This window comes from Erithacus rubecula (genome assembly GCF_903797595.1).
Source record: "Erithacus rubecula genome assembly, chromosome: 15".
In the NCBI taxonomy this organism is placed as follows: domain Eukaryota; kingdom Metazoa; phylum Chordata; class Aves; order Passeriformes; family Muscicapidae; genus Erithacus; species Erithacus rubecula.
This window is the reverse complement of record NC_136667.1, coordinates 11,712,375-11,735,862: the sequence shown is the minus strand read 5'-3', so window position 1 is coordinate 11,735,862 and position 23,488 is coordinate 11,712,375. Positions and strand designations below refer to the sequence as shown.

General features: G+C 41.5%; 1 protein-coding gene across 6 annotated transcripts in view; it reads right to left on the bottom strand.

Annotated features, from left to right (window-relative positions):
- PAK3 (p21 (RAC1) activated kinase 3) overlaps positions 1 to 23,488 on the bottom strand; it is a 128,212-nt gene that overhangs the window by 8,772 nt on the left and 95,952 nt on the right. For all 6 annotated transcript variants that reach the window (XR_013775937.1, XM_079318607.1, XM_079318608.1 and 3 more), the window contains 11 exons: positions 21,611 to 21,764; positions 20,524 to 20,561; positions 19,215 to 19,346; positions 18,446 to 18,608; positions 14,106 to 14,169; positions 10,339 to 10,387; positions 8,542 to 8,654; positions 6,807 to 6,924; positions 6,347 to 6,446; positions 5,711 to 5,907; positions 1,121 to 1,258 (listed from right to left, as the gene is read on the bottom strand). Coding sequence is in view for 5 of the 6 variants with exons in the window: in XM_079318607.1 (XP_079174733.1) it covers positions 1,121 to 1,258; positions 5,711 to 5,907; positions 6,347 to 6,446; positions 6,807 to 6,924; positions 8,542 to 8,654; positions 10,339 to 10,387; positions 14,106 to 14,169; positions 18,446 to 18,608; positions 19,215 to 19,346; positions 20,524 to 20,561; positions 21,611 to 21,764 (1,266 nt within the window). In the remaining variant the exon portion in view is untranslated. The remainder of the gene's footprint in view (positions 1 to 1,120; positions 1,259 to 5,710; positions 5,908 to 6,346; positions 6,447 to 6,806; positions 6,925 to 8,541; positions 8,655 to 10,338; positions 10,388 to 14,105; positions 14,170 to 18,445; positions 18,609 to 19,214; positions 19,347 to 20,523; positions 20,562 to 21,610; positions 21,765 to 23,488) is intronic.

Below are 23,488 nucleotides of genomic sequence, written 5' to 3'. Positions count from 1 at the left end.
CTCACTTAGGTTTCTCCTTTCTAAAGACACAAACTTTTAACTTGTCAAAAAAGATATGTGCAAGTCATTCCTCAGGAAACTCCAATACCTCTAAGAAATGTTTAACCCAGAAGGATTTAGGCACATGTATTTTCACAAGACCTGTATGGAGGTACAGGTTTTCAGCAGCAAGTCAGGAGCAGGGAGACAAGTGGCAGAGTGCTGATGGACTCAGCTCTGAATTGCACAGAGAGTAGTGTCTATCCTTCTATGCCCTGGCCCTCCTGTGCTGCTTGGCACCTTCCTTCCCAGCAGGGACAGTCAAGTGGCATGTTCTGCAGCTCCCTCTCTGCCACAAAATCTGGCAGCAAACCTTGAGCAGCTTGACTGTGCCAGGAAGCAAACAGAGCTGGGACAAGTCCTGTTCAGCTGTCCTTGTTTGGGTAGCAGAAACCTCTAAAAATGGGGCTTAGTAGCAAAAACCACTAAGAGAGCAGGAGGGACAAGCCGGGGCCCCCTCTGAGTTCACAGTAATCTCCCCACAGCCAAATCTCTGACAGCTTGGCTGTGACTGCTTTTACTGGGTTCCTCCCCCACATTTCAGGACTCTCTACCTGATACCATTCTACTTCAGTTCTTTTGTCAAGAAGTAAAACTGAATTTACTCCCAAAAGTATAAAACAGGGCCACAGAAATGGCCGGGAGATGGAACACATCTCCTCTGAAGAAAAGCTGAGAGAGCTGGGCTTGTTCAACCTGGAGAAGGACAGGTCCTGCAGGGTCCAAGAGGGTTTTTGACTCAAAGACAATCAATTTAGATTTGATCTAATCAAGAAATAGTTTACAAGAAGAATGGTGAAACATTGCCACAGGTTGCCCAGGAATGTAGGAGGAAGTCCATACCTAGAAATATTCAAGGTCAGAGCAGATGGAGTTCTGAACAACATGACCTAGTTTAAGAGATCCTAGCTCAGTCAGACTAGACTGAGACCTTTAAAGGCATCTTCCAACCCAAACCACTCTAGGATTGCACTTAGCTTTTGGGGGGGCAGGGGTTGGCACCTGATGCCTTTATTTGACAAGAAAACTGAAAACTGATCCCTTGCACATCTATTTCACCTGCAGCTGCTTCATGTCTTACCTGCAGAAGCTCCTTGGCAGATCCTCGCCTGTCCACATCCATCTCCAGGCAGCAGTTAAGAAAGTCTCGGAACACAGCCGAGAGTCGCTCTGGGTTCTGCAGCTCCGGTGTCCCATTGGTAGCTATCAGATACAATGCCTGGAGACACAAAAAACATAAGATTGTTTCATTCATACCCAGAAATATTCACATAGACCCTATTTTTATGCTCTAATCTCCACTGGCAGTTTCTTCCCTGGCAGAGGGCTGGAGATGACTTTCACATATCAACAACAACAACAAAAAAACCAACAAAAAAGCCCCCAAAAATACTGATGCAGTCACAGCTATTACAACATCAAAATGATCTTGTCTTCACAGGTGATTTCATTGATTGACTTAGTAGGAACTACATCAGAACATTTTACTTCTCCAAGTATTGACACAGTTTTACAGGCAATTTTAAAGAGTCAGTGTGGTCTGAATATATTATTTCAAAGGATTATTACACAGAATGCATCTCTGCAGTGCCCACTGGTCCCTAAAGTATGGCTTCTATAAAACAAAATTCATCAAGTTTTTTTCTGTTTTTGATAAAAAATGGCTACTGGATTAAAAAAAGATAAATCCATCAGTTTATTCTTTGGATAAAAAACCAGAAACACTTGGAGTCTCATGTTCAACAGACACATCAAGTTGCATGTACAAATATAGTATGATGAAAAGGCATAATGGGGCAGACAAGACGCAGCTTCAACTGTCTTTCAGCAGTCTCTAAATTCCAAATCAGCTTCACTTATGTGAAAAAACTTTTAACAGTTGCATCAGAAAAAAAAGTAACTCCATTGCTCTGGCAACCCTTCACTAGTCTAAGAATTCTCCATGGTAAACAGCTCTGACCACCACCCAGGGATCACATGACTATTTGCAGGCCTCAGATGAGATATTAACTCTTTCACTGCACCCATGAGACTTGCAGACCTTCAATTCTCTCTGGAGTGAGAGAAAATGACAGAGTGAAGACACGTAGAGAAACAACATGAAGACCCCAAGGTCAGTAAAGAAGTCGGCTCCCAGATGGGAGGAAAAATGAGGAGATGCCTTAGGCCTAGGCTGAAATTCTCCTGTAAGCCATGGTGATGGACTATGATATATTGAATGTCCCTATAAATCATGGAGAAAAGCATGGGGGGCTGGAGTGTTCACACTGTAGACATGAGCAAAGGCATCCATGCTGAACAAGCAGATGTTGAAGTAGATGTGATCCCATGAGAAGTTTGAACAGAGAGAGAAAGAGGAGTCATGAAGACCCTTTGCCCCCCAGGGAAAGAAGATCTCTCTTCCCAGAGATGATCTCAGACACAGATAAAGAGAACTTGCTTTTGAATAGCTCATCCTTAAAAATAGCACCTTTTAAGTTTGATATAGCCCATGAACACAGCTGTGGGAATGCTGCAAAAGATGAGAGGGACTTCACAATTGCAGATTTCGGGGCAGCTGCTATTTGTGAAAATTAAAAGCCATGAGAGAACTGTTTTCTTGAGAAGAAGTCTCCATAGCATAACAAGAGAGACTCATCTCCCTAAGTGAATTGAAGAAAGACTATTCTGGAGGTGATAAACTGACTGAATTCTTTGTGTATGTTGTCAGTGTGAAAGAAAAGAGGGTGAGGGGGGGAGGAGGAGTGTCCTGAAAGTTTGTGTTGGAATACAGGATGTAGCCAGAAATGTGTATTCTATCACCATCTGTTGAAACCGGGTGGGGCAGAGGCCCTTATCTCCATGGCACATATTATCTGCTAATGGGCCATCTTTAAGACCAGGTGGGGCAATCATCTTTATCTTTCCCACAAATCTTATCTTTTCATCCTCCCTTCAGAAAGATATCATCTGCTAATGGGCCATTAAGTCCCACTGTATGACTGATAAAATTACATCATCCCATTAGCAAATGCTCCAGCTAAGGAGAAGAGCCAAGCCTTTCCTACCTAAATAAAAACTCAGATTTTGGACACCAAGATACCTTTCCACTAGATTCCAGAGGAAAGCCGGAGCTTTCCACATTATCCCCAAACCTTCAGAAGAAAACTGCACACTTCTACAGAACTACTGCTTCAACTAAACCACATGTGCCACTACAAGAAGACTGTAACTAACATTTAATCAGACTGCTACAAACACCCTGACTGACAGAGTGTCAAGCTGCATTCTGACTCTGTCAGCATTTTAGGATTGTTCTTTGTAATACTGTATTTCTATTTTAATTTTCCTAGTAAAAAACTATTATTCCTAATTCCCATTTTTTTGCCTAAAACCCCTTAATTTCAAAATTATAATAATTTAGAGGGAAGGAGTTTACATTCTGCGTTTCAAAGAAAAGCTTCTGCCTTTATTGGTAAACACCTGTTCTTCAAACCAAGGCAAGTTTTATTCTGATTATTATTATTCTTTTAGTTCTATTAATAAAATTTTTCTTTAAAAAAAAGAAAAGGTGACTTCTTCCCTCCTTTACCAAATGTCAAATGTGCAAAACCAGCACACTTTCTAACAGCTGACCTGAGGTTTCTTGAGGAACCCTAATCAACATTAGAGATTAAGGAAGAAGGGAATTTTCAGCATCCAGATCAATAATGCTAATTCTTTTTACCTGTTTTTGCTGCCTTATACAAGGCAACTGCATTTTTTGCAAGTGAAATACGGGTTCACAGAAATCAGAAGCAAAACTGTGATGTATAAAGGTCTCTGCTGGGACAAGAGGGCTGCAGTGACAGAGGCCTAGTGCCACCCTGCTAGCTACAGTCCACTGCTCATCCAGCACTGCTCTGAATCCAAACCTGTTTCTTTCTTATCCACCCTAAAGAGGTGACACAGTGCACAATACTCCGCATGTGTGCCCTGGAACCAAAAACCACAGGGCACCTACCAAACCAAAGGAAGTATTCCAAGAAAACTCAGGAATCTTCTTCAAAAAGAGTGAGACTTGTATAATTGAAAGAGTGAAATTTGTGTAAGTGACGTATTCTTTTCTTAAGCAGCTGGGAGGAATGTCCTGACCCTTCTGTAGTTTCTTCTGTCAGTCTGCAATACACAGTCTGGGTGCCACAAACCAGAGAAAGCACCATCTTATGGACAAAGCTAAGGATCATGCTCTATTTTAATTCTAGCCTTAACAAAAAGTATCTATGTATACTTACAGGTAAAAATTAATTTTTTCATAAATTCCCACAGGAAATAACTGTGCAGCATTTTGTTTTAGCTGTCACTCATGAGGTTTTATCCTGGTAAATACATTCCTCCACTACTACACACTCATTTGGTGTAAGAACTGGCATTTCATTTTAAGACACTGGGATATAACTGAAAACTTCAAAATACACTAGTTTACTACAAGTATCTGTGCTAAAAATACTTTTAGTAATGTGTCTGATAATAAATAATTATTATATTACTAGAACCAGTGATCTTTCCTGGAAGGCTCAGGAAAGCTTCAATCAACACTGGTCTGACACTGAAGAGAGTTTTGTGCCTGCAGGTACAGCTCCAATACTTATCATAAACATTCCCCAACTGGAGAAGCATAGCACTTGAAAATTTTTGAAATTCAGAGATACAGTTCAAAGAGAGTTCAAAAAGGGCATGAGAAATTTCAAGCATTATTGAAGGCCAAAGTGGCAAGTGTCTGCACAGGCACATGCCACTTTGCCCCTGAGGTTGTCACAATGATGCAATCAAAGCTACAGCAGATGCAGATGTGCTGTAGGAACATTTTTACAAGTGGGCCTTTGTAGAAATAGTTCAAGCTGATGTGAATGTGAATTAGCTGCATTTTGGCCACAATAACCCCCTGCAAAGTTACAGGCTGGGGATGGTGTGGCTAGAAAGGGACCTGGGGATACTGACTGACAGCTGACTGAACATGAGCTAGCAGCGTGTCCTGGTGGCCAAGAGGGCCAACAGCATATTGGCCTGGACCAGGAGTAGTGTGGCCAGCAGGACCAGAGAGGTCATTCTTTCCCTGTACCTGGCACTGCTGAGGCCCCACCTTGAGTGCTGTGTCCACCTCTGGTCCAGTTTAGGAAGGACATTGAGATGCTTGAGTGCATTCAGAGGAGGGCAACAAGGCTGGTGAGGGGCTTGAAACACAAGCCCTGTGACAGACTGAGGGAGCTGGAGTTGTTTAGCCTGGAGAAAAGGAGACTCAGTGGTTACCTTACCACTCTCTACAACTTCCTGAAAGGTGGGTGTTGTCAGGTGGGGGTTGGTCTCTTTCACCAGGCAGCAGCCAACATAACCAGAGGACAGTCTCAAGCTGTGCCAAGGGAGATACAGGTTGGATATTAAGAAGTAATTCACAGAAATAATAGTAAAGTATTGGAATGCTTTGGCTGGGGAGGTGGTAGAGTCACCATCTCTGGTTGTATTTAAAAAAAGACTGGATATGGAACTTGGTGCCATGGTCTAGCTGAGGTGTTAGGGCATGGGTTGGACTAGATGATCTTGGAGGTCTCTTCTAACCTGGTTATTTCGTGATTCTGTGAATGGGATTTTATCTCATGGAAGAGAAAATATGGCACAGATTAGAAAGACAGCAGTATCTGATATTTCACCCTACCCTGAGAGGATTTTCATTAAGGTAAGGAGGTTCTCCTTCCACCATTTCTATTGCCATGATCCCAAGTGACCAGATGTCCACTTTGGGGCCATATGCTTTTCTTGTTACAACTTCTGGTGCCATCCAGTAAGGAGTCCCCACCATTGTGCTCCGTTTACTCTGCTCAGGGGTGATCTGAGCACAGAAGCCAAAATCAGCTGAGGAGAAAAACAAATACTGTTAAAGCCAGCTTGAATTCCAAAATCAAGCAAAAGAATCCCCACTAAGAACCCCCGTCTGAGAGTGCAATGTGGAATCTAGCTGGAAAAGCAGCCATGCTGTGTTTCCTCGGGGCTGTAGTAGCCAAGGTACTATGGAATTGGCCACTTAAAGAAATCCTCAAGTTTCATCCACTGGCTTTTACTTAATGACTAGAAGATTTAGACTGTAACTCCCTCCACTCTGTAAGGGTCATACACAAAGCAAAGCCACTCTTGACACCCTGTTTCTCTCTAGACCTCGCTGCACATTGCAGCTGTGCCCTCACAGCAGGGGTCCAGGCACTCCCACCAGCATCACTTCTGGTGACTGGCTGTCACTCAAAAGCAATCCCACACCCCACATCCAGGAATGCTGCACTTAACCAAGAATACCTACTCAATTTGACAGATCCATCCATCCCTAGAAGAATATTGTCACTTTTGATGTCTCTGTGGATCACTTGGTTGGAATGAAGGAAATCCAGGGCTTGTAGGCACTGATAAGAGGAAAAAACAAATATAAGGATAAAAATTCATTGCATGATTTCATCACAAAAGGAAGAAAATAGCTCTACAAGATTTCCTTTCTAGGGGAATGTCAAGGAATGGCAGAACACAGTGCAGTCAAGAGAAGAGCTTGCTGTTCAAAACTGTTAGTCATGTCTTTCCAGGGGAAGGCACATACTAGCTTTTGAAAAGGAAACATCAATTGTTGCTACATACTGTCCCCTGCAAACACAGACAGAATGATATCTACTGCAGTGGATCAGCTCCTTCTTCTCCATTTAATGACAACACCACAGAAACAGAAGAATAATCTTGTCCACACAAACAGAAGCACAAGTAGGATCCCTCACCTCCCGACAGACAGCAGCTATCTGTCCTTCATCCATACATGTCTCCGTGACAACATCGGTTAAAGAGCCTCCAGCCAAGTATTCCATCACCACCCACAGTTCATCACCAACAAGGTAGCTGAAAGGAGAAAACAATGCTGTGGAGATGAATGTGCATAGCTAAACTAATGAATAATCATAACCTACAACTGATACTTGTCTCCAGGTCCCCTGCAAATGAAGGAAGAATAAAATGAAAAGGACATTCCTTCTAGGCTACACAGTTCTTGGAATATGCACAGGCTACATGAGAAACACACATCCATGAAAAAGGAGATATTTTAGATGACAAGCAAGTAAAGATTGCACTTTAGTAAGATAAGCAAGCAAAGATAAATCTGGAACCAGGACACATGCCACCAGCTGGTTAATCATCTTAACCATGAATTCCACCATTAACCCCAGGAACAAGGCAACATTTTAAAGTTATAACTTTCAAAGTTATCCATGAGCCCTGGTTTTAAGGACAGGTATCTGTCAATAAAGGCAGAAGCTTCCCTTTGAAATGGAGAATGTAAACCTCCTCCCTCCAAATTATTATAAATTTGAAATTAAGGGGCTCTGAGGCAAAGATATGGGAATTAGGAATAACAGTTCTTTACTGAGAAAATTAAAATAGAAATACAGTATTACAAAAAACAATCCCAACCCTGACAGAGTCAGAATACACCCTGACACCCAGTCAGTCAGGGTGTTGGTAGCAGTCCCATTAAATGGTGGCTACAGTCCCCCTGCAGTGGCAGGAATAGTTCAGCTGAAGCAGTGCTCTTGTTGAAGGATGCAGCCTTCCTCCAAAAATTGAGGGATGATGTGGAAAGGTCCATCTTCTCCTCCAGAATCCAGTGGAAAGAAGGTAACTTGCTGTCCAACAGCTTCGTTTTTATCTAGGTAGGAAAGGCTTGGTTCCTCCCCCTGGCTGGAGCATCTCCCAATGGGATGATGTAATTTTATCAGTCATACAGTGGGACTTAATGGGACATCAGTAGATGATGTCCTCCTGGAGGGAGGATGGGTTGTGAGAAAGATAAAGATGATTGCCCCATCTTGTCTTAAAGATGGACCATTAGCAGATGGTATGTGCCACAGAGATAAGGAATCACTGCCCCACACAATTTTAATAGATGGTGATAGAATACACATTTCTGGCCACATCAACCCAACACACCATGGGTGGAGAGTGTGCACCACTGAGAACAGAAGTTGGTCATATGTTCAGAAAACTTTGCAAAACATACATTCAGAAACAAGAAAGGCCATTAAAAAAACTGTGCAATTAGGTGTTTCTGGAAACAAGAACTTAGTATTCCTGGCATCCCCAGCAATGGAAAATAGTGAAAACAGCCCAAAGGAATTTCTAGGATGGTTTGTCAGCACTTTGAGTAAGACATAGAAAATCTGATCAACTTAAAAAAAAACCAAACCCCAGAACAACAAACAACATGGAAATATTTGGCACATGGAGCTGACAGACTGTTGTTTTAGTAGGATATAGCTGGTCCAGGTTTTTAAAACAGACTTCAAACTATGTATGCCAGAAAACACTAATGCAGAGCCAATGCAATCTCTTCCCATCCACTGGAGATGAGTAGAGAAATAATAAAAGAGCTCCACATTCTGCAGTGATCAAAGGGATTTTTTAATCTTTGGCCTGCAGTATGTAAACAAACATTCACATGATAATACCAGAACAACTTACCTGTCTAAATAGTTAACAATATTGGGATTCTTATTTTCCCTCATGACCAGGATTTCATTGATAATTAGTTCCTTTTTGGGCTGCTGTTGGAGATTCATTTGCTTTATGGCCACCTAAAATGACATTAGAAACCATTAACCTGAGTAGTCTGTTGCACAAGAGCAGAATGAACATGCAGTGGATAATTATATGATTTCTGATTATATCACCTGCTAATCATGATTGCATAACAAAGCGAACACAGACATACATTATGGATGTTGTTCCACAACAAAAATAACAATCCTAGTTCTTCTCAACTTCTGAGATTTTGATTTGCTCTTCTAAAGAACACTCTTTAACACAGTCTACATTTGCAGTTAGTGGCAGGGTCTAAAATGAAATAATACACATGCTGGTATTTTATGGATATGCCCAGGATTATTGGAAGGCTTAGGGCTTTTGGAGACCCAAATTTAAATGTGGTTACCAAATGCAGCACAACAGGTGTATAAGCCTGTGTATAAGCAGTAAGATTCAGATCCAAATCTCTTTTGAGAGCCAGAAATGAGAACTCAGGAATCTGAAGTTGGATCCCCAAAGAGCAGTGAGATTCTCAGAGACAAGACCTCGTCTGTTTTTTACTAATATGATCACTGTAATGGTCTGTCACTGAGACCAGACAAAACACAACTGACTTCTTACCAGCTGCAGTAGAACTGAAACACAAAACTGAGTCCAATATGTGGTTTCACCTTAATTATGTCTTGCTGGCAGTATCCTTTAAGACCAAACACATGATGAAACAAATGGCAAATAGTATAACTGTCCAAATCTGGGACTGAGATAAATTGGGCCTGAATGACAGCAACTGCCTTCAGATTGTGGATGCCTTAACAGATTTAGTAATTAAGACTGAGACACTGCCCTTCTCTGACAGATACTGCTGCCCTCCTTTTTTCTGGCAGTTCTAAGGACAAAATCTTTCAGAAATTAAACAATCTAACAAACCTATTTATTCCTCACAGCAACAGGAAAAACTATGACCACCTCCAGCGTTTTCCCAAGGCCCCTAATCAAGACAGATCTTTTGATTTTACAACCTGCATTGCTAACCAGTCTGTGGCCACATGCACAGGCAGATTTTATGATATAAAAATGTACAGAGTTAAATTGTGTAACTAGACCAACATTCTCTAAAAAGCACAACTTGATGCACAATGGGGAACAGTGACAGAACAATTTCTAAACTGATAGATTTATACTGGCAATAAACATTAACTACTTTTTATTGGCAGAAAAGCTTGTTGTAATTTCTCAGCAGATTTCTCTCAATTAAAAAAAACATTCAGGGATAATGTAATGTGGTACCAGGGTGGGATCAACAATAGCGTGGAAAGCACCTACCTGTTCTGAAGACAAAGTAAGTAAAAATTTAATCTCTTAAAATTTGCCTTAAAAGCTATGGGTGAAGCAACCAGCTAAGCACAGAGAGCACCAGGGCTCTTATTGATTCTAGGAATTGACAGGCATCTTTTCAGGCATTTATGAAAACCTCAGATCCAGTGTTGTTGGAAAGCATATGACCACAGTATGCGTTCAGTTATGTAGGCACAGAACCACAATGCCCTTAAAGACCTTGCAGTGAAAAGCTGAAGACAGCAGATGATGGATTTTACCAGGTGATATTTGTCCATGCTTCAGGGAAACAGCCTTTGCAAGAAAGCTCTACTGGCCACTCAAAGCTCCAGCCACAGCTCACACCAGAGAGGAAAGTGCTCAACAACTGCAGAATCTGCTGGGATTTTTGACACTTACCTCTTGTCCTGTGGCAATGTCAATTGCTGTGTAAACAGTTCCTGAAGCCCTAGAAACAAAACAGCAGGAGAAACTGAGAAACACTTTATTCCCTGGAAGTGAAAGCCAGCCCAGACAGGAGAGCTCTGCTGCTTGGAGTGTTTATAAGGGTTCACCCACTCCTCAGGCAACAGTATGACAGCCCACAAGCCCTCTGCCATGCAGGATGTCCAAAAGAAAACTCAGGTCCAACATGAAGAAAAAGGGCTGGTGCAAATCTCCAGTTTTACATGCCACATAATTTTAATTCAAAACCTAAAATGCAGGGGGGGTGGGGGGGTCTACAAAAACTGGAAAATAGTACGTTTAATTCTTTTCCACTTTGCTGTGTTGAATTCAGTTCTTTCTTCCCTTTTTCTTTGTGTATCTGTGAGTGTGTTTTTTCCATGAAATGTAATACACAATCCACTTGGGCCTTCTCACACATTTAAACTGAATCCATCTGCCAAACTCAGGCAATGCTGCAGTCACTCTGAGAACCCTGAACATATGACAGCCATTTGAGGAGAAGATCTAAATACAGCTTCTCTAGCATTCAAGTAAACAATTTTCCAGACATCCTGCAAGGTCACTGCTAGAGCAGGTTAAGGCACCTACTATTTCACACACAAATTGAGAAGGACTCAGAACAGAGGTTACTTAGAGAGTTTCTTTGTGTGTCAAGAACTGTAGCCAGCTCCATCTGTTGAGTGCTCCTAATATGTGAAGGATTCTTTATGGTGTCCATGTGTTGCTTCTGTGCCACACATAGGTTGTGTAGTAGAGCCACCAGAAATAAATGGTGTGCTCACCTGCAGACTAGATACAGTGGGGTTCAGTTTGCTATTTGCCTCTCCTTCAAAGATGTTCTTCCCCATAATGATGTGAAGGGCTGAAAAGGCCCCAGTCAGAGGCAATTCCTTTAGGTTTCAAAGCAACCTAGGGGCTTGAAAACCCTTCCTTCCAAGCTAAACCACAGCTTTACACTGCCATCATTTAAGAAACCCATATCTGCAGGGGCAATGAGGCAGTGGAGGGGCAGTGAGGCAGTGGAGAGCCAGGGAAGGAATTCTCACAAGCAGCAATGTACTCCCAGCAAGTGTGTCCCAGTGACTGAAAGTGCCAAAATCAGTTTGCTCCTTTTAATATGATCCCCCAGCTTGTTTGTTTACCTGCAGGCTGAAATATTTCAATGCAGTTTAATTCAACAGAGACCTTACATCTGCAATGAGAGCAATATTCTCATTGGGCATACTATGCATTCTCTTAATATAAAGGCAAATGCATTTTCCTATGACTAATTGACAGGATTAACCCAATTTCTCTTCATAAGAAGTGAACAACATTTATTTGGAATTGCTAACACTGTGATGATTCTCCTGAGCAAAGTCATATCAGGTTTTATTTCAAAACAGCTCTTGAAATTAGAATGCTTTTGGAATGCTACAGGCCTCTTGTGAGGAGTTTAGATAAAGGTAATTTAAGTTAAGCTGTGAATTAATTGCACAGGATTTGTGATTCTGAATTAAAATTTTTACTTCCAAGTAATTCATTTCTGATCAGTAACTTTTAATCAGTTCTGCAGCACCTTATCTGCAGTTAGGCAAGTACCAGGACTCACCATTAGACCTGCACCACTGTGATGCAGTGCAGTACTAACCAAGCTGCTCAGGGCTCCATACTAATTTGTCTTGCTACAAGAGCTAACACTGCTTGAGCAAACACAACCTCTTTATCAAGTGCTAGTTAGAACTAACATTCCTCTTGTGTCAGCAACATTTTCTGTCCTCAGCTGGAGACAGACCACAAAACAGGGACTCAGCACTCCCCTGTTCTGCAGCACAGGCCTGCTGACTACTGCTCACTGTAAAGTGGATGTAAAACCATCACAGTATTTATTAACTTCCCAGTTGTATGAAGCCATAAAACACATGCAATGTGCTGGCCAAGTTGCTTTTCCTTACATAAGCAGCTACTCTCTACTTACAGTTCTCTGAGCAGCCACATCCCTCCCTGCCTTGCAGTGCTCTCATTAGCAGCTACTAAAAACCTGCTCACTTCCAACACTGTAACACTTGCCTATGACATAGCTGTACCAACTGATTGCAGAGGTGACAGGTCAGGAAGTGGCACCTGCATTAACTGAGCACATCAGCACCTGCTGAGGCAGTGCCACAGCCCAATACTGCTGCAGACACCCAAACCCCAGCCATGAAGCACTTTGGGTTCCCCTGATCATTCTGTTTGATTATCTTTCTGATGATCTTTCTCTTTAGGATCTTTTCCTATCACAGTATATTGGCCTGCAGTATTAGAGGCATGATTTAGTTATGACATCACACTCTTCTCTAAAGAGGCTATGCAATCTATCTTCAGGCTGTACTAAAAGCTGGAGAAAATCCATTTAGATACCCTTTTAGGTGACACACCAGCCACTTGTCTTTCCACCAGTTGTCAAGGCACCTTTGTACAAGCTCACTCCTAAGACTATAAAATAAAAGACTGTGAGGGTGATGGTCACATTTCACAGTGACAGCAATAATCTGCTTCACATCCACGTTTATTCTGCTCTCACCTGTTCAGCTGACACTTCTTTTCTAAAGGGCAGGCACAGCTTGAAGTATCCATTGAAAGAACCAAAACTTTGGGTAGGAAGCAACTTGGAATCTGAGAAAGGGTTTTCATACAATGAATGGAGCACAATCACCTTCCCACAAGGCCCTACCAAACCAGAGAGATCTCAGACAAAACCTGCCAGAGAGAGAGTGTGAGTGTGCCAGCCTTTCTGCAGGACCTTAACTACTCTACATGAGCAACAGGCTACTCTGAGTTCAGACCTCATAAACAGTTAAGGAAGAAAAATATCTCCTGATGCCAGTAAACAGCTTCTGTCCTACACTGACAGCAATGTCCTGGTGTTACACAGATGGTGCCAGTCCTCCTGGAATGACAACACTGCCAAGGAAACACTAATGGTGTAGGCAGTCCATATTAAAAATGCAAGTCAGATATCTAATTTTGAGGGAAGTTCTTTTGTTCTTGCCTCCTCACATAGGAAATATTCCAAATTAATCCAATTTACAGTAAGCAAAGCTGGAGTTCAAAACAGAATGGCTTGGGTGATTATTTTCAATAAATGCCCAGAACCTGCAGGATGCACAAGGGATCCACCATGAGGCAGATCATGTATTTTTCTCTGAAGTGCATTGGCACTGTGTCTGTTACTGAATTTTTGGGTTTTACAACCCCTGCTAGAAAAAAGAGCTTATTATTTCATCTCTGGTTTCAATTTCTAAACTATGCAGTTATAAGCCTGACCACTGAATATTGCTTTAAGCAAATATTTGAAATAAATGTTATTGACAGCTGTCAGCTGACAGCTATCAGGTGGTAAGTTACTCTTTTAGGTAATAACGTTTTTTCTCCCTTCTTGAGAATGGCTGTTATTATTTTGAGGCATACAAAAATGATTTCTCCTAAGAAAATAAGCCAACAAGAGCCACACATTTGAGGGACAGGAGATCTTTCAGGTCCTGCTCCTTGCTTCAGATAAGATACTGTCAGCATCAAGTTGTCTTTGAGGATTCCTTCTGACCACAGCTATAAATTCTGATCAGTACTGAGAGACAGGAGGATCTAAACCTGATCATATCTGAACATGTTTGGGGCTTGCCTATCTTCATGTTTGATATTACACTAGCAAAATACCTGACCCATGGTTCTGCACAAGTAACTCAGATATGACTTACCCTTGGCCAATTTTTTCAAATCGAGTGTATTTCTTCTTAGGATCTCCCACGCTCACGATGCTCCCTGGAAGAAACAAAATGTAAGATTCTCACTTCAAAACAGAGATTCCACCTTCCAGCAGATCCAAAATGCAGCCCCACTGTCTGAAGCATTGAGCCAGTTGTGGTCAGCTGGGTAACAAAAACAGCAACAAGAGAGGCAGCTCCATGGCACAGATGGCTTCCACAAACATTGATTTTCTACACTCCTTTAGGGTTACCCTGACAGGAAACTAAATACAAGGAGAAACATTCAGAACAGACAGAGATCAGAAACAAGAGGTACCAATGCAAGCATTTGTTCTCTACAAACATTAAGTAGAGATGGAATGACAGTGTTTTTATTTTCTTGGGAATAATCACACTGTGATTCAACAAAAGGTTTAATACTTCTGAAGATTAAATGTACCTTGTGTTCCCTTTTTTATGAACAGGCACCATTTTTGGAAGAGTATTGCATGTGTTTCCAGGAAAGGAGGGGATCATCTCAACCTTTTAGCAGCTTGCCAATAGAATGCCCTAATGTTTGCATCTCATGTTACAATCAAGAATAATGGGGTTTCAAAATCAGGGCCCTCATCACTGGTTTCCAGGCTAAGTTCTGAAGACACCCCTGCCCTGCATCATTTCAAGAACCACATTACTGGTTTTCAATGTGACATGGACCTGTCACTCACACTGGACTTGCCCTCTCATCACCACACACACACTGTTCTTCTCAAACCAGCAGAATGGGTTTCAAGGACAGCAGTGCTCCTGGGGAGCTGGTGTAACACACTGAGCTGCCCAAAGGGATGCTGATCCTGAGCCCAGCTGATATGATGCAGAAGACAGACCAAACAAGGGGCTGCTGCCTCCTGGAAGCTCCATGCTGCAGCAGTGGAATGGTCAAACTCCACAGTGTGAGCAGGACATTCATACCTTCTCATCTCCTATCCCTCCTTCTAGTCAGCTAGAAGGGAGTCCTAGAGTCCTCTAGTCATGTTCTTCTTAAGTCTTCTCTACTGAAGACTTATTTTGTAGTGAAGACCTGCTCTAGAGAAATAGAATGAGCTTTGTTTTATGGCATGTGATTCAGTGAGATAAAATTATGAAAAGTTAACCAGGTTCTGAAGGTGTTACATCTTCAGCTTGGGCTCCTGACACTCCAGTCCATCTGACTCTTGCAGGTTGACACAGCAGGGCAGGACCACTTCAGGGCATTTGATACTGTGGGCATCCCAGGCAGTAGGCAGGCTCACTCTGCCATCAGCCCTGGCTGGTGTTCCCAGAGCACTGGATGAGGGGAGTGAGCACGTGGAGCAAAGGAAACCTCTTCTCCTGTAGCTCCCATTAACACTCTTGCCAAGGGCTGCAAAATTGCTTTAGCAGGGAGTGTACCAGATGGTGCTGATGCCCTGTCTTCTTGCTGGACTGGCAGGCAAGATTCCTGGCTAGGCATCCAGCCAAATGCCCATTTGGATGCTAAAGACCTCTCTGCTCCATAAAAATGGCCTGGACAGGGGGAAGAAATGTTTGTGACTACTAAGAGAGAATGGTATATCACCTAGCTTGGTTTTGGATGCACATGTAAAAATACGTGTTTGTATTTGTAATACAGGGATACAGTCAGATCAGTCAAAGGAAATATGCTACAGATCACTGAAGTCTTTTCTTCTGAAGTCATCTTCTTAAACTGTGATGTATGTTCCAAAGTAAGTCTTTAGAAGACAATTTCATTGAGTCACCACCTTAGGCCTCATTGTTTATATTCTATCAAGGAAACTAACAAACTAGAAAAAACAGTACTATTTATTTAATTAAGCCATTGGATTTGTCTGAGTCTATCAGATTTTGGTTCTTTCACTAGACACAAACAAAATATCCTAATTACTGCTTTTTTTCCTTTCCTTCAGATTCCTGGCATCTCTGAATGGGCAAGAAGGTGTCAAGCAGGGCAAAGTTTAACTTTAGCTTTCAGTGGCATGAACTCCACAATAGGTGATGGGGCCAGACTGTCCCACATAGGACTGTCTCACAACCCAATGAGTGCTGCAGCAGTAAATCAAACACTGCTCTAATTCTGTGCTGGGCTGGACAACATTAACAACACTGTGCTGCCAGTGCCTGGCTAGGTCCTATTTTCAGCAACTTAATGGAACAGTGTTATCTATTAAAACAGATATCAGAAGTTCACTCCAGAAGAGAATACAGAGAAGGACTGATGAAGAAAGATTTTTAAAAATGGTTTTACAAATCTGCGACTAATTTTGAAGTTCAGATTTCCAGAATTTTTCATCATGACTTGAGTAGCTGTTTTGCCAAGGCAATTGTTTGTGGCCGGTTCCCTGTTCATAATGCTGCAAACATTACAGCATTAAAATCAACAAAGTGACAGGTATGCAGTTCCCATTCACACAAGCATTCCCTGTACTGGACAAAAGAAAAACCTACCAGCTGTTTTGATGTCTTTAAGCTCTTTCCTTTATCAAGTCCTAAATAAAGTGGATAAGAAGCTGAACTGGGCCAGTTCTGTTTTATAATTATCAGTGGAACATAGTCCTGATTTCATTACAGACAGAATTTTATTTGATCTTATCTCAATACTACAGGCTTTACTCACTAACAAAACTCTAAAAGAACTCAAGTTATTTCAAGCAGAAAAGAATTATGAAAGCAATTTTAGGTAAAAGAGGGCAGGGTATACACCTTCCTAAAAGTAGCACAGAAACAGTTCCAGGGGAAGTAGGCAAGGTGGAGCAGCCATGCAAGTCAAAATACAACAAGCACCACACTGCTTAAATATAATTAGATCGAGACTCTAATATAAAAGCATCATGCCTGTTTTCAGATAGCTTCATGAAAGCACAAAAATACTTTCACTGCCCTCATCACAATTTGCCCAAAGCAGACATTCAAACTTTCTTACTTGCTAGCAAATTGTTAAGAAAGAAAAATCATGAAAGCATGTAACATTTCAAAGATATAACCCCCAATACCTCCAGGGCCCAATCTCAACCTGGCCCATACAGCAGCTTGAATAAATGATAGGCATACTTGAGCTTATAGATGCAGGGTACCTGTAGATCTCATGGGGGAAGCCTGCCTCAAAACATTTAGTATCAGTCGAAGAGGCAGAATTCCTTTCTCTATAAGCTGACATACCTGCAGGTAACCACCTGCTCTAGAATTTATTTCATTTTGCCCTCAGCTAAAGCTATTAGATTTATCCCTTGGATACTCCCTAATGTCACTGAGATTCATGTAAACCTGGTAAGGATGCAGGAAACTCTACACAAACAGTTGAAATCTCACAGCTAAGGAACACTTCAGCCTGTGCAGTCCCAGCAGCCATCAGGGCAGGTATGACAAAAAGGTTGAGTAATGGCAACCACTGGCTTTGTGATCTGACAGGAGGTGTATATCAATCTGCTTTTCTTACTAACCATTAATGGTAGACACAGAGTAACCTGAGCTCTGTTCTGAACCCAACCATTTAATCTGAGAACACTGCACTGGCAGTTATCCACATGCAAGAAGCAAATTAAATTGGTTGCACTGCAAAAGCACAAAGGACTTGATGTGCATTAATAGAGTAAGATCTGAACAGGGATTGGGGCCAACGGTTAGGATTCTAATAGTATTAACTGGTTGGGAATTAGCCACAAAAAATTGCCATGTCATCTGAGGAATATATAGTGGATGATCCTTTCAAAGGAGAGCACACTGACAAAATTGTAAAATTATTATAAAAACAAACACTAGGAGGAGCAGTAACAGTTCCAAAAAGGACAGCAAGAGAATACCTGGAAGATGTGTAACTCTCTCAAGGAAAGCTTATTAGGGCTGAAGGAACCAGCTTAGTGATGCAGTTGTGTACTGGTAAAAAATCCCACACCAATAAAATGCCTCCCCACAAACAAAAACCCAACATATTTTTGCAAAGTATTTTGACTCCAATGACTCGTGAGAAACTAGGAGTCTAAAGATAATTTAGAAACCCAAACATTCCATTTGGTCATTAGTACACAGGAGTTCCCTACATCACTCACTAGGTCACAGCCTTTTGCTCAACCAGAAACAATCTCTGCTTTTGCCTTTAGCATAGAGGGAAGCTCAGGCAAATGCAACGAAGTCCCAGCTGCCCTCAGAGGCAGCAGGAATCCCCCAAGTGTTCTCTCACTGCCTCAAAGCACAACAGTTTCTGTAGGGAGCTATAAATGACTCTGTGACACTAAACTGAGAGAAACATTTGGTACAGCTAATGCTGACACATGCAGGAAATACACTGCTCTAGCAGACTCGAAATACCCAATACATACTCAGTTTCTCTAGGATCTCTTCATCTGTCATCTTGGATTTTTTTCGTTGCCGGTCTGTGTTTCTGTACAGAGTGTTTGTGTTTGAGTTTTCAGGTTGGGGAGTGGTGGATTCTTTAGCTGGTGCTGGTGCAGCGGCAGGTTCAATAACAGAGCGTGTGTAGATCTGTGACAATAAATTATTTTGTGTCAGGAAGGTAGCTGCCAGAGATCCCCAATATCATATTTCAAGTACAAACCTTTAGGAAGATCGTATCAGCTACATCCAGGGCTCTAAAACTTGTTTTGCTGTCCACTTCTTAAATTGAACAAGCAAAAACGAAAGGTTACGAGTTCGTGGCCAATTTAATGTTCAGTTTTCATGGATTTTCTGATACAGTCCATGGAGAGGGGCAGGTACCTCCAGAGGACAGTGTGTCCTATATATCTTGCCAGGATATGAACTGCATTTTTTGGACTGCTATCCCTGCTGACAGGAGCCTGCACAGCTGGACAAAGTAGCTTATTTTCACACTTGTAGTATTAAAGGACATGATGGTACCTCTCACCTGATACAAGAAAGTCACGGCCCCCACCAGAATCCCAGGAAACTGACACATTAATGTAAAAGTACAAATTCGATTTTCCCAGTGTCAGTGGCTGAAGTGAAGCTGTGTGTCATGACAGGACTTCCACCCAAGCACCTTCAGCCCCCAACAGCGAGTGTTGTTGGATCAGAAACTTGCATCTCTGCACAGCATCAAACACAGAACTAACCAAAGCTGGCACTTACTGATTTTGTGTGTTCAGGCCGTGGGGCAATAACAGGCGGAGGTTCATTGTCATCTTCCTCCTCTTCATCATCTTCATCCTCTTCCTCAGACACAGAGGGAGCCAGAGGAGGTTCTGATGCTGTTTTTGTGCTCTGTGGACAGACAGCACTGTGACTGACAGTAACTCTCCTGCCACACTGAAGCTTTGATGGCTACCTACACCCTTAGTCTTCCTAGACATCAGAGGCCAATCGAGACACGCACATGCTCCTATTGGCCTAAGTTCTAAGTTAAACTCAGCACAACACTTAAAGGTTTAGGTTCAATGAACTCCACCAGTCCCAGCTGCTGCTCAGTGGTAGGTGGCTATATCATGTCATCCCAAATTTGCTGATGAAACATAAAAATGAAAGTGAAGTGTTTACCAACTGCTTTAAAGCTGGCTACAACAGGCCACTTAGAGAACTGAAGCAAATTAAAGGCATTCAGTATATTCACATGCCATCCCTTTGGTACAGTAGAAATACCAGTAAGGGAAACATGGCAAACAAGGACACCTGAGTTGGTAGTTTTGAAAAGCTGTCATGCTGACTATCTCACTACTGCCTCTGTCTGCTAGATGAAATACTAGAGCATCTGCCAAGGTGTCTATACCTGCTGGAAAACCTACTGGGAAGGCTTACTGTGCTCTGGTGAACACCACACTTCCTTTGAAAAGTGTGTTATTAAATATAAGGGAAGTGGCATTGACTGAAAATCTTAAGTGTGAATATTCAAAGATGATTTTCATTTCATTACACACAGTTGGCTGTGTAATCACAAGTGTCATATGAAACTGCTTAGTACTTTAAAATAAATTCCAAATCCCCATTTGCTATTTAATTCACTAACAATAACCCTAATAAATTTGGTCAGTATTAACGTGTATGTCACTCCTACATCTCTGGGATTGTTATTGCAATCCAGCACTAATTGGATGGTTTTTTAAAACTGTCCTTCAATGGTTCCAGTGAGTTACATATCAATTATATCCTTGTTTATATTCAGTTTCATATACAGCTATACTAAGGAGAAATCACAAAATTTGGTAGAATTCGGATTCTAAACTTTTAAAACTAAATTAAAATGGGTTCATTAGGCAGTGCTGCATATTGTTGTGAATGATATACACCATGGCTAAAACCAGCCAGCAATCTTCTGTCTGCTAAACCAGACTTTCACCTTTTAAAAAGATCTCAAGTAGAAAATCATGAATCAGCCAGGGAAAGCTCATGGCTTGCTCCACAATTCTTAAACACTAGGAAGATTAGAGGTTACTTTCCTACTCACCGATGGATGGGCTTCTATGTATCCATGGGCACTTTTATCTGCAATGAGCAAAGAAGAATGAACCAGATGTTGTCAGAAAAAAAAAACCTGCCAGTTTTGGGGAATACCACAGAACAAATCAACCCAAACAGTGATGTGGTTTTTTTTTTCACATCATGCCTTCAGGACCAACAGCAAAGGAAGAGAACAGAACAGAATTCCATACTGTGTCTATTTTTTGCCCTGTTTGCCAGTAAGCAAAGAAAATAGGAATTTGGTCAAGAAAAGGCAAATTGTTCTTTAACCATCAATGCTTCTGTTCCACTGAAGAGCTAAAGCTCCTTTTTCACCTTTTCTTTCTGTGTTTCAATTTTTTTTTCAGTAAATTTGATGCATTCATTCTCATTACCTTGCTGACAACATTTCCATAGAAAAGTTTCCTTGAAACCCTCCTTAGCCATGGCAGGTCTATGCTGACAAAGCATGAGAACAGCTCCTGGACTCAGGAGCACATATGAACTGTTTTGAAGTATGCACTTGATCACAAAAGGAATTGCTATTTTAACACACAGTAAGTGTCAAATTAGCAAATTAGTCAAATCTTTTAATTATGGAATTTGGGGGGGGGGGGAAGATGCTTTCTCTCAATCCTGGAGATAAGTGCACAGTTTTTAGAAAGACTTCTGAGAAGCTTATTTTGGAAGTTGTCTCAAACCTTCAAACTGAGGAAATGATAGTCTCCACTGCCACAGACAATACTGTGCAGGAAATGGAACCCCAGCAGGTTGAACTTCAAATGCTGTCCACACCCTGCTAGCTACAGACACCCCCTTTTTTAGCTGAAGCTGAAGAGAGGCACTCTACCAAACTAATGCTATCTTAATGGCATTTTTGTTTCAAAATCTTGGTTAGTTATAAAAAGCTGCAACAAAGCAAGGTCACCATTTTAATGATGTTCAGGGGGAAAAAAGGAGAAAAGGAATTAATTTCTGGAGTATTCCACAATGTAGAACTGGTTTAGATTGCTTCCTGACCACAACTTGAATGCTGAACTTTGCTCTGACTCGTTTTGGAGCCTGACCTCCCCTGTTGGGAGATGTCAACTTACCTCCTGATGTAAAGCTCATGTATTTCTGGTTGTTAACTGTTTCTTTTGAATCATAAAACTTCAGAACATCAAGAACAGCCTGTGGGTTCTTCTTCTGCTCCAGTTTTGTTATGTTGGAGGTCTGTAGTAGCCTGGCCCACTGCTCTGGAATGCCCTGTAGATGTCAAGTGGAAACAAAGTGGGTTTAGAGTATTTAAAATCTACAGCCTCACAGATCTGTACCTAGATCCCATGCTCGCTGTAAGATTACTTGCAGAAATTTTGATTGACACCTTGCAATTAAAATTATATGCAATAATTTATTCTCTATAAAAAATCTAGCTAAAACAAGGACCAAACTTTAAAAAGAAAATTAATGACTGTGTGAGGAAAAACAAAGGGCACAAAACTTCCCTGGAAATCAACTCTGCTCTACCACAGAATTTAAGGCTTAAGCTTGTTTGCCAGGTGATTCAGGGCAGACATAACAAGACTATCCTCTACTGGTGGACAACACTGTTTTTTAGGAGTTTTACACTGGACTTTTCATGCTTAGGAATGCAAACACATTTTGCTGAAATGACCACTGCTGTCTGATTCAAAGGTAAACCCCACCCTGACAATTAATTTTCAGCATACTAGGGAACACCTTGGGGTAATGAATCTGCCTTTCAGCTCTCAAAATCATGACACTGAAGTATACCACAGCTGCAAAGATCTCTCTAAATTCTCTACTGCAAACATACAGAAACCAAGCACTCAGAAAACAGGCTGAGAGTACTAAAGCCTTGGATGAATTCTTGGACATTTTACGGGTGATGTAGAATTTGAGAATTGTTCCAGTCACTAAGAGCCCCAGCTCTACACTGAAATTCTATTGAACTTGCTTCAGTTAGTCAGGCTAATTCCCTCCATTCAACAGCATGTCACTTCCCCCCTTTACTGAACAGCTGACATTGACCAGCAAATTGTAGGGCTCTCTGAAGGAAAAGCATGCCACCCCAATCTACTTTCATATAGCTTCTTCTCAAAAGTTGTCCATAAAACAATGTGTGACATGGGCCTCCAAAATTTAGGACTGATGAAAAAAAGTGGGAAAAGCCAAGCAACAAATCTACTGCACACACATCAACCTGTTGCTGCAGTGCTATGACATCTCAAAGAAGCATTTGAGGCCTGTGACGCACCTCTGGGAGCTTCCCTGGGCACATCTGTGAGCCATAGAGATCTGGCTGTAATGGACGTAAATAAAGAAAAGAAAGTTAAAACAGAATGTGGGAAAACTTAGAGGGTGATAGGAGGAGGAAACCAATGGGCCAGAATGGGCAAGTCCCATCTAAAATGGGAGTTACGAGGTGGATACCAAATAGATCAGGTGGTAGACAGCTACAGGAAGGCAGGTTTAGGAGAACAGAAAAATCACAACTGTTCCAAAGTTTGGAAGCATCATTCCCCCTCCTCTCGTTTTTAAACAGTTTTTCTCTCATCAAAAAACTTCATTCCTGAGAATTAATGGCAATTGACTAGAAAAATACACAGAATTTCCCTTGTCAGTTTAAAATTAAAAAAAAAAAAAAATAAAAAAAAGATGAAAGATCTGGGTTTTTGCTATTTGACTAGTTTTGAAGCCAGATTACTACTTCTGAATGGCTGTATAAAATTTTTCCAGGCTTGGGCATTCTCCACTCCTGAGATCACCATTGGAGCAGTGGAGAGAGCAGATGGTCAAAGTCAGATTGTGAAACGTGAAAGGTTGTGCACTGCCACAACACAAATAATCTCTGTGTGTCAGACTGAAAATCAGGATAATTGTAAAAAAATGCCTGATTAGATTAGGAAGGTGTAACTTCTTAGGATCTACAGCCACAACTTTTCCCACTTACTAATGTTATCATCTAG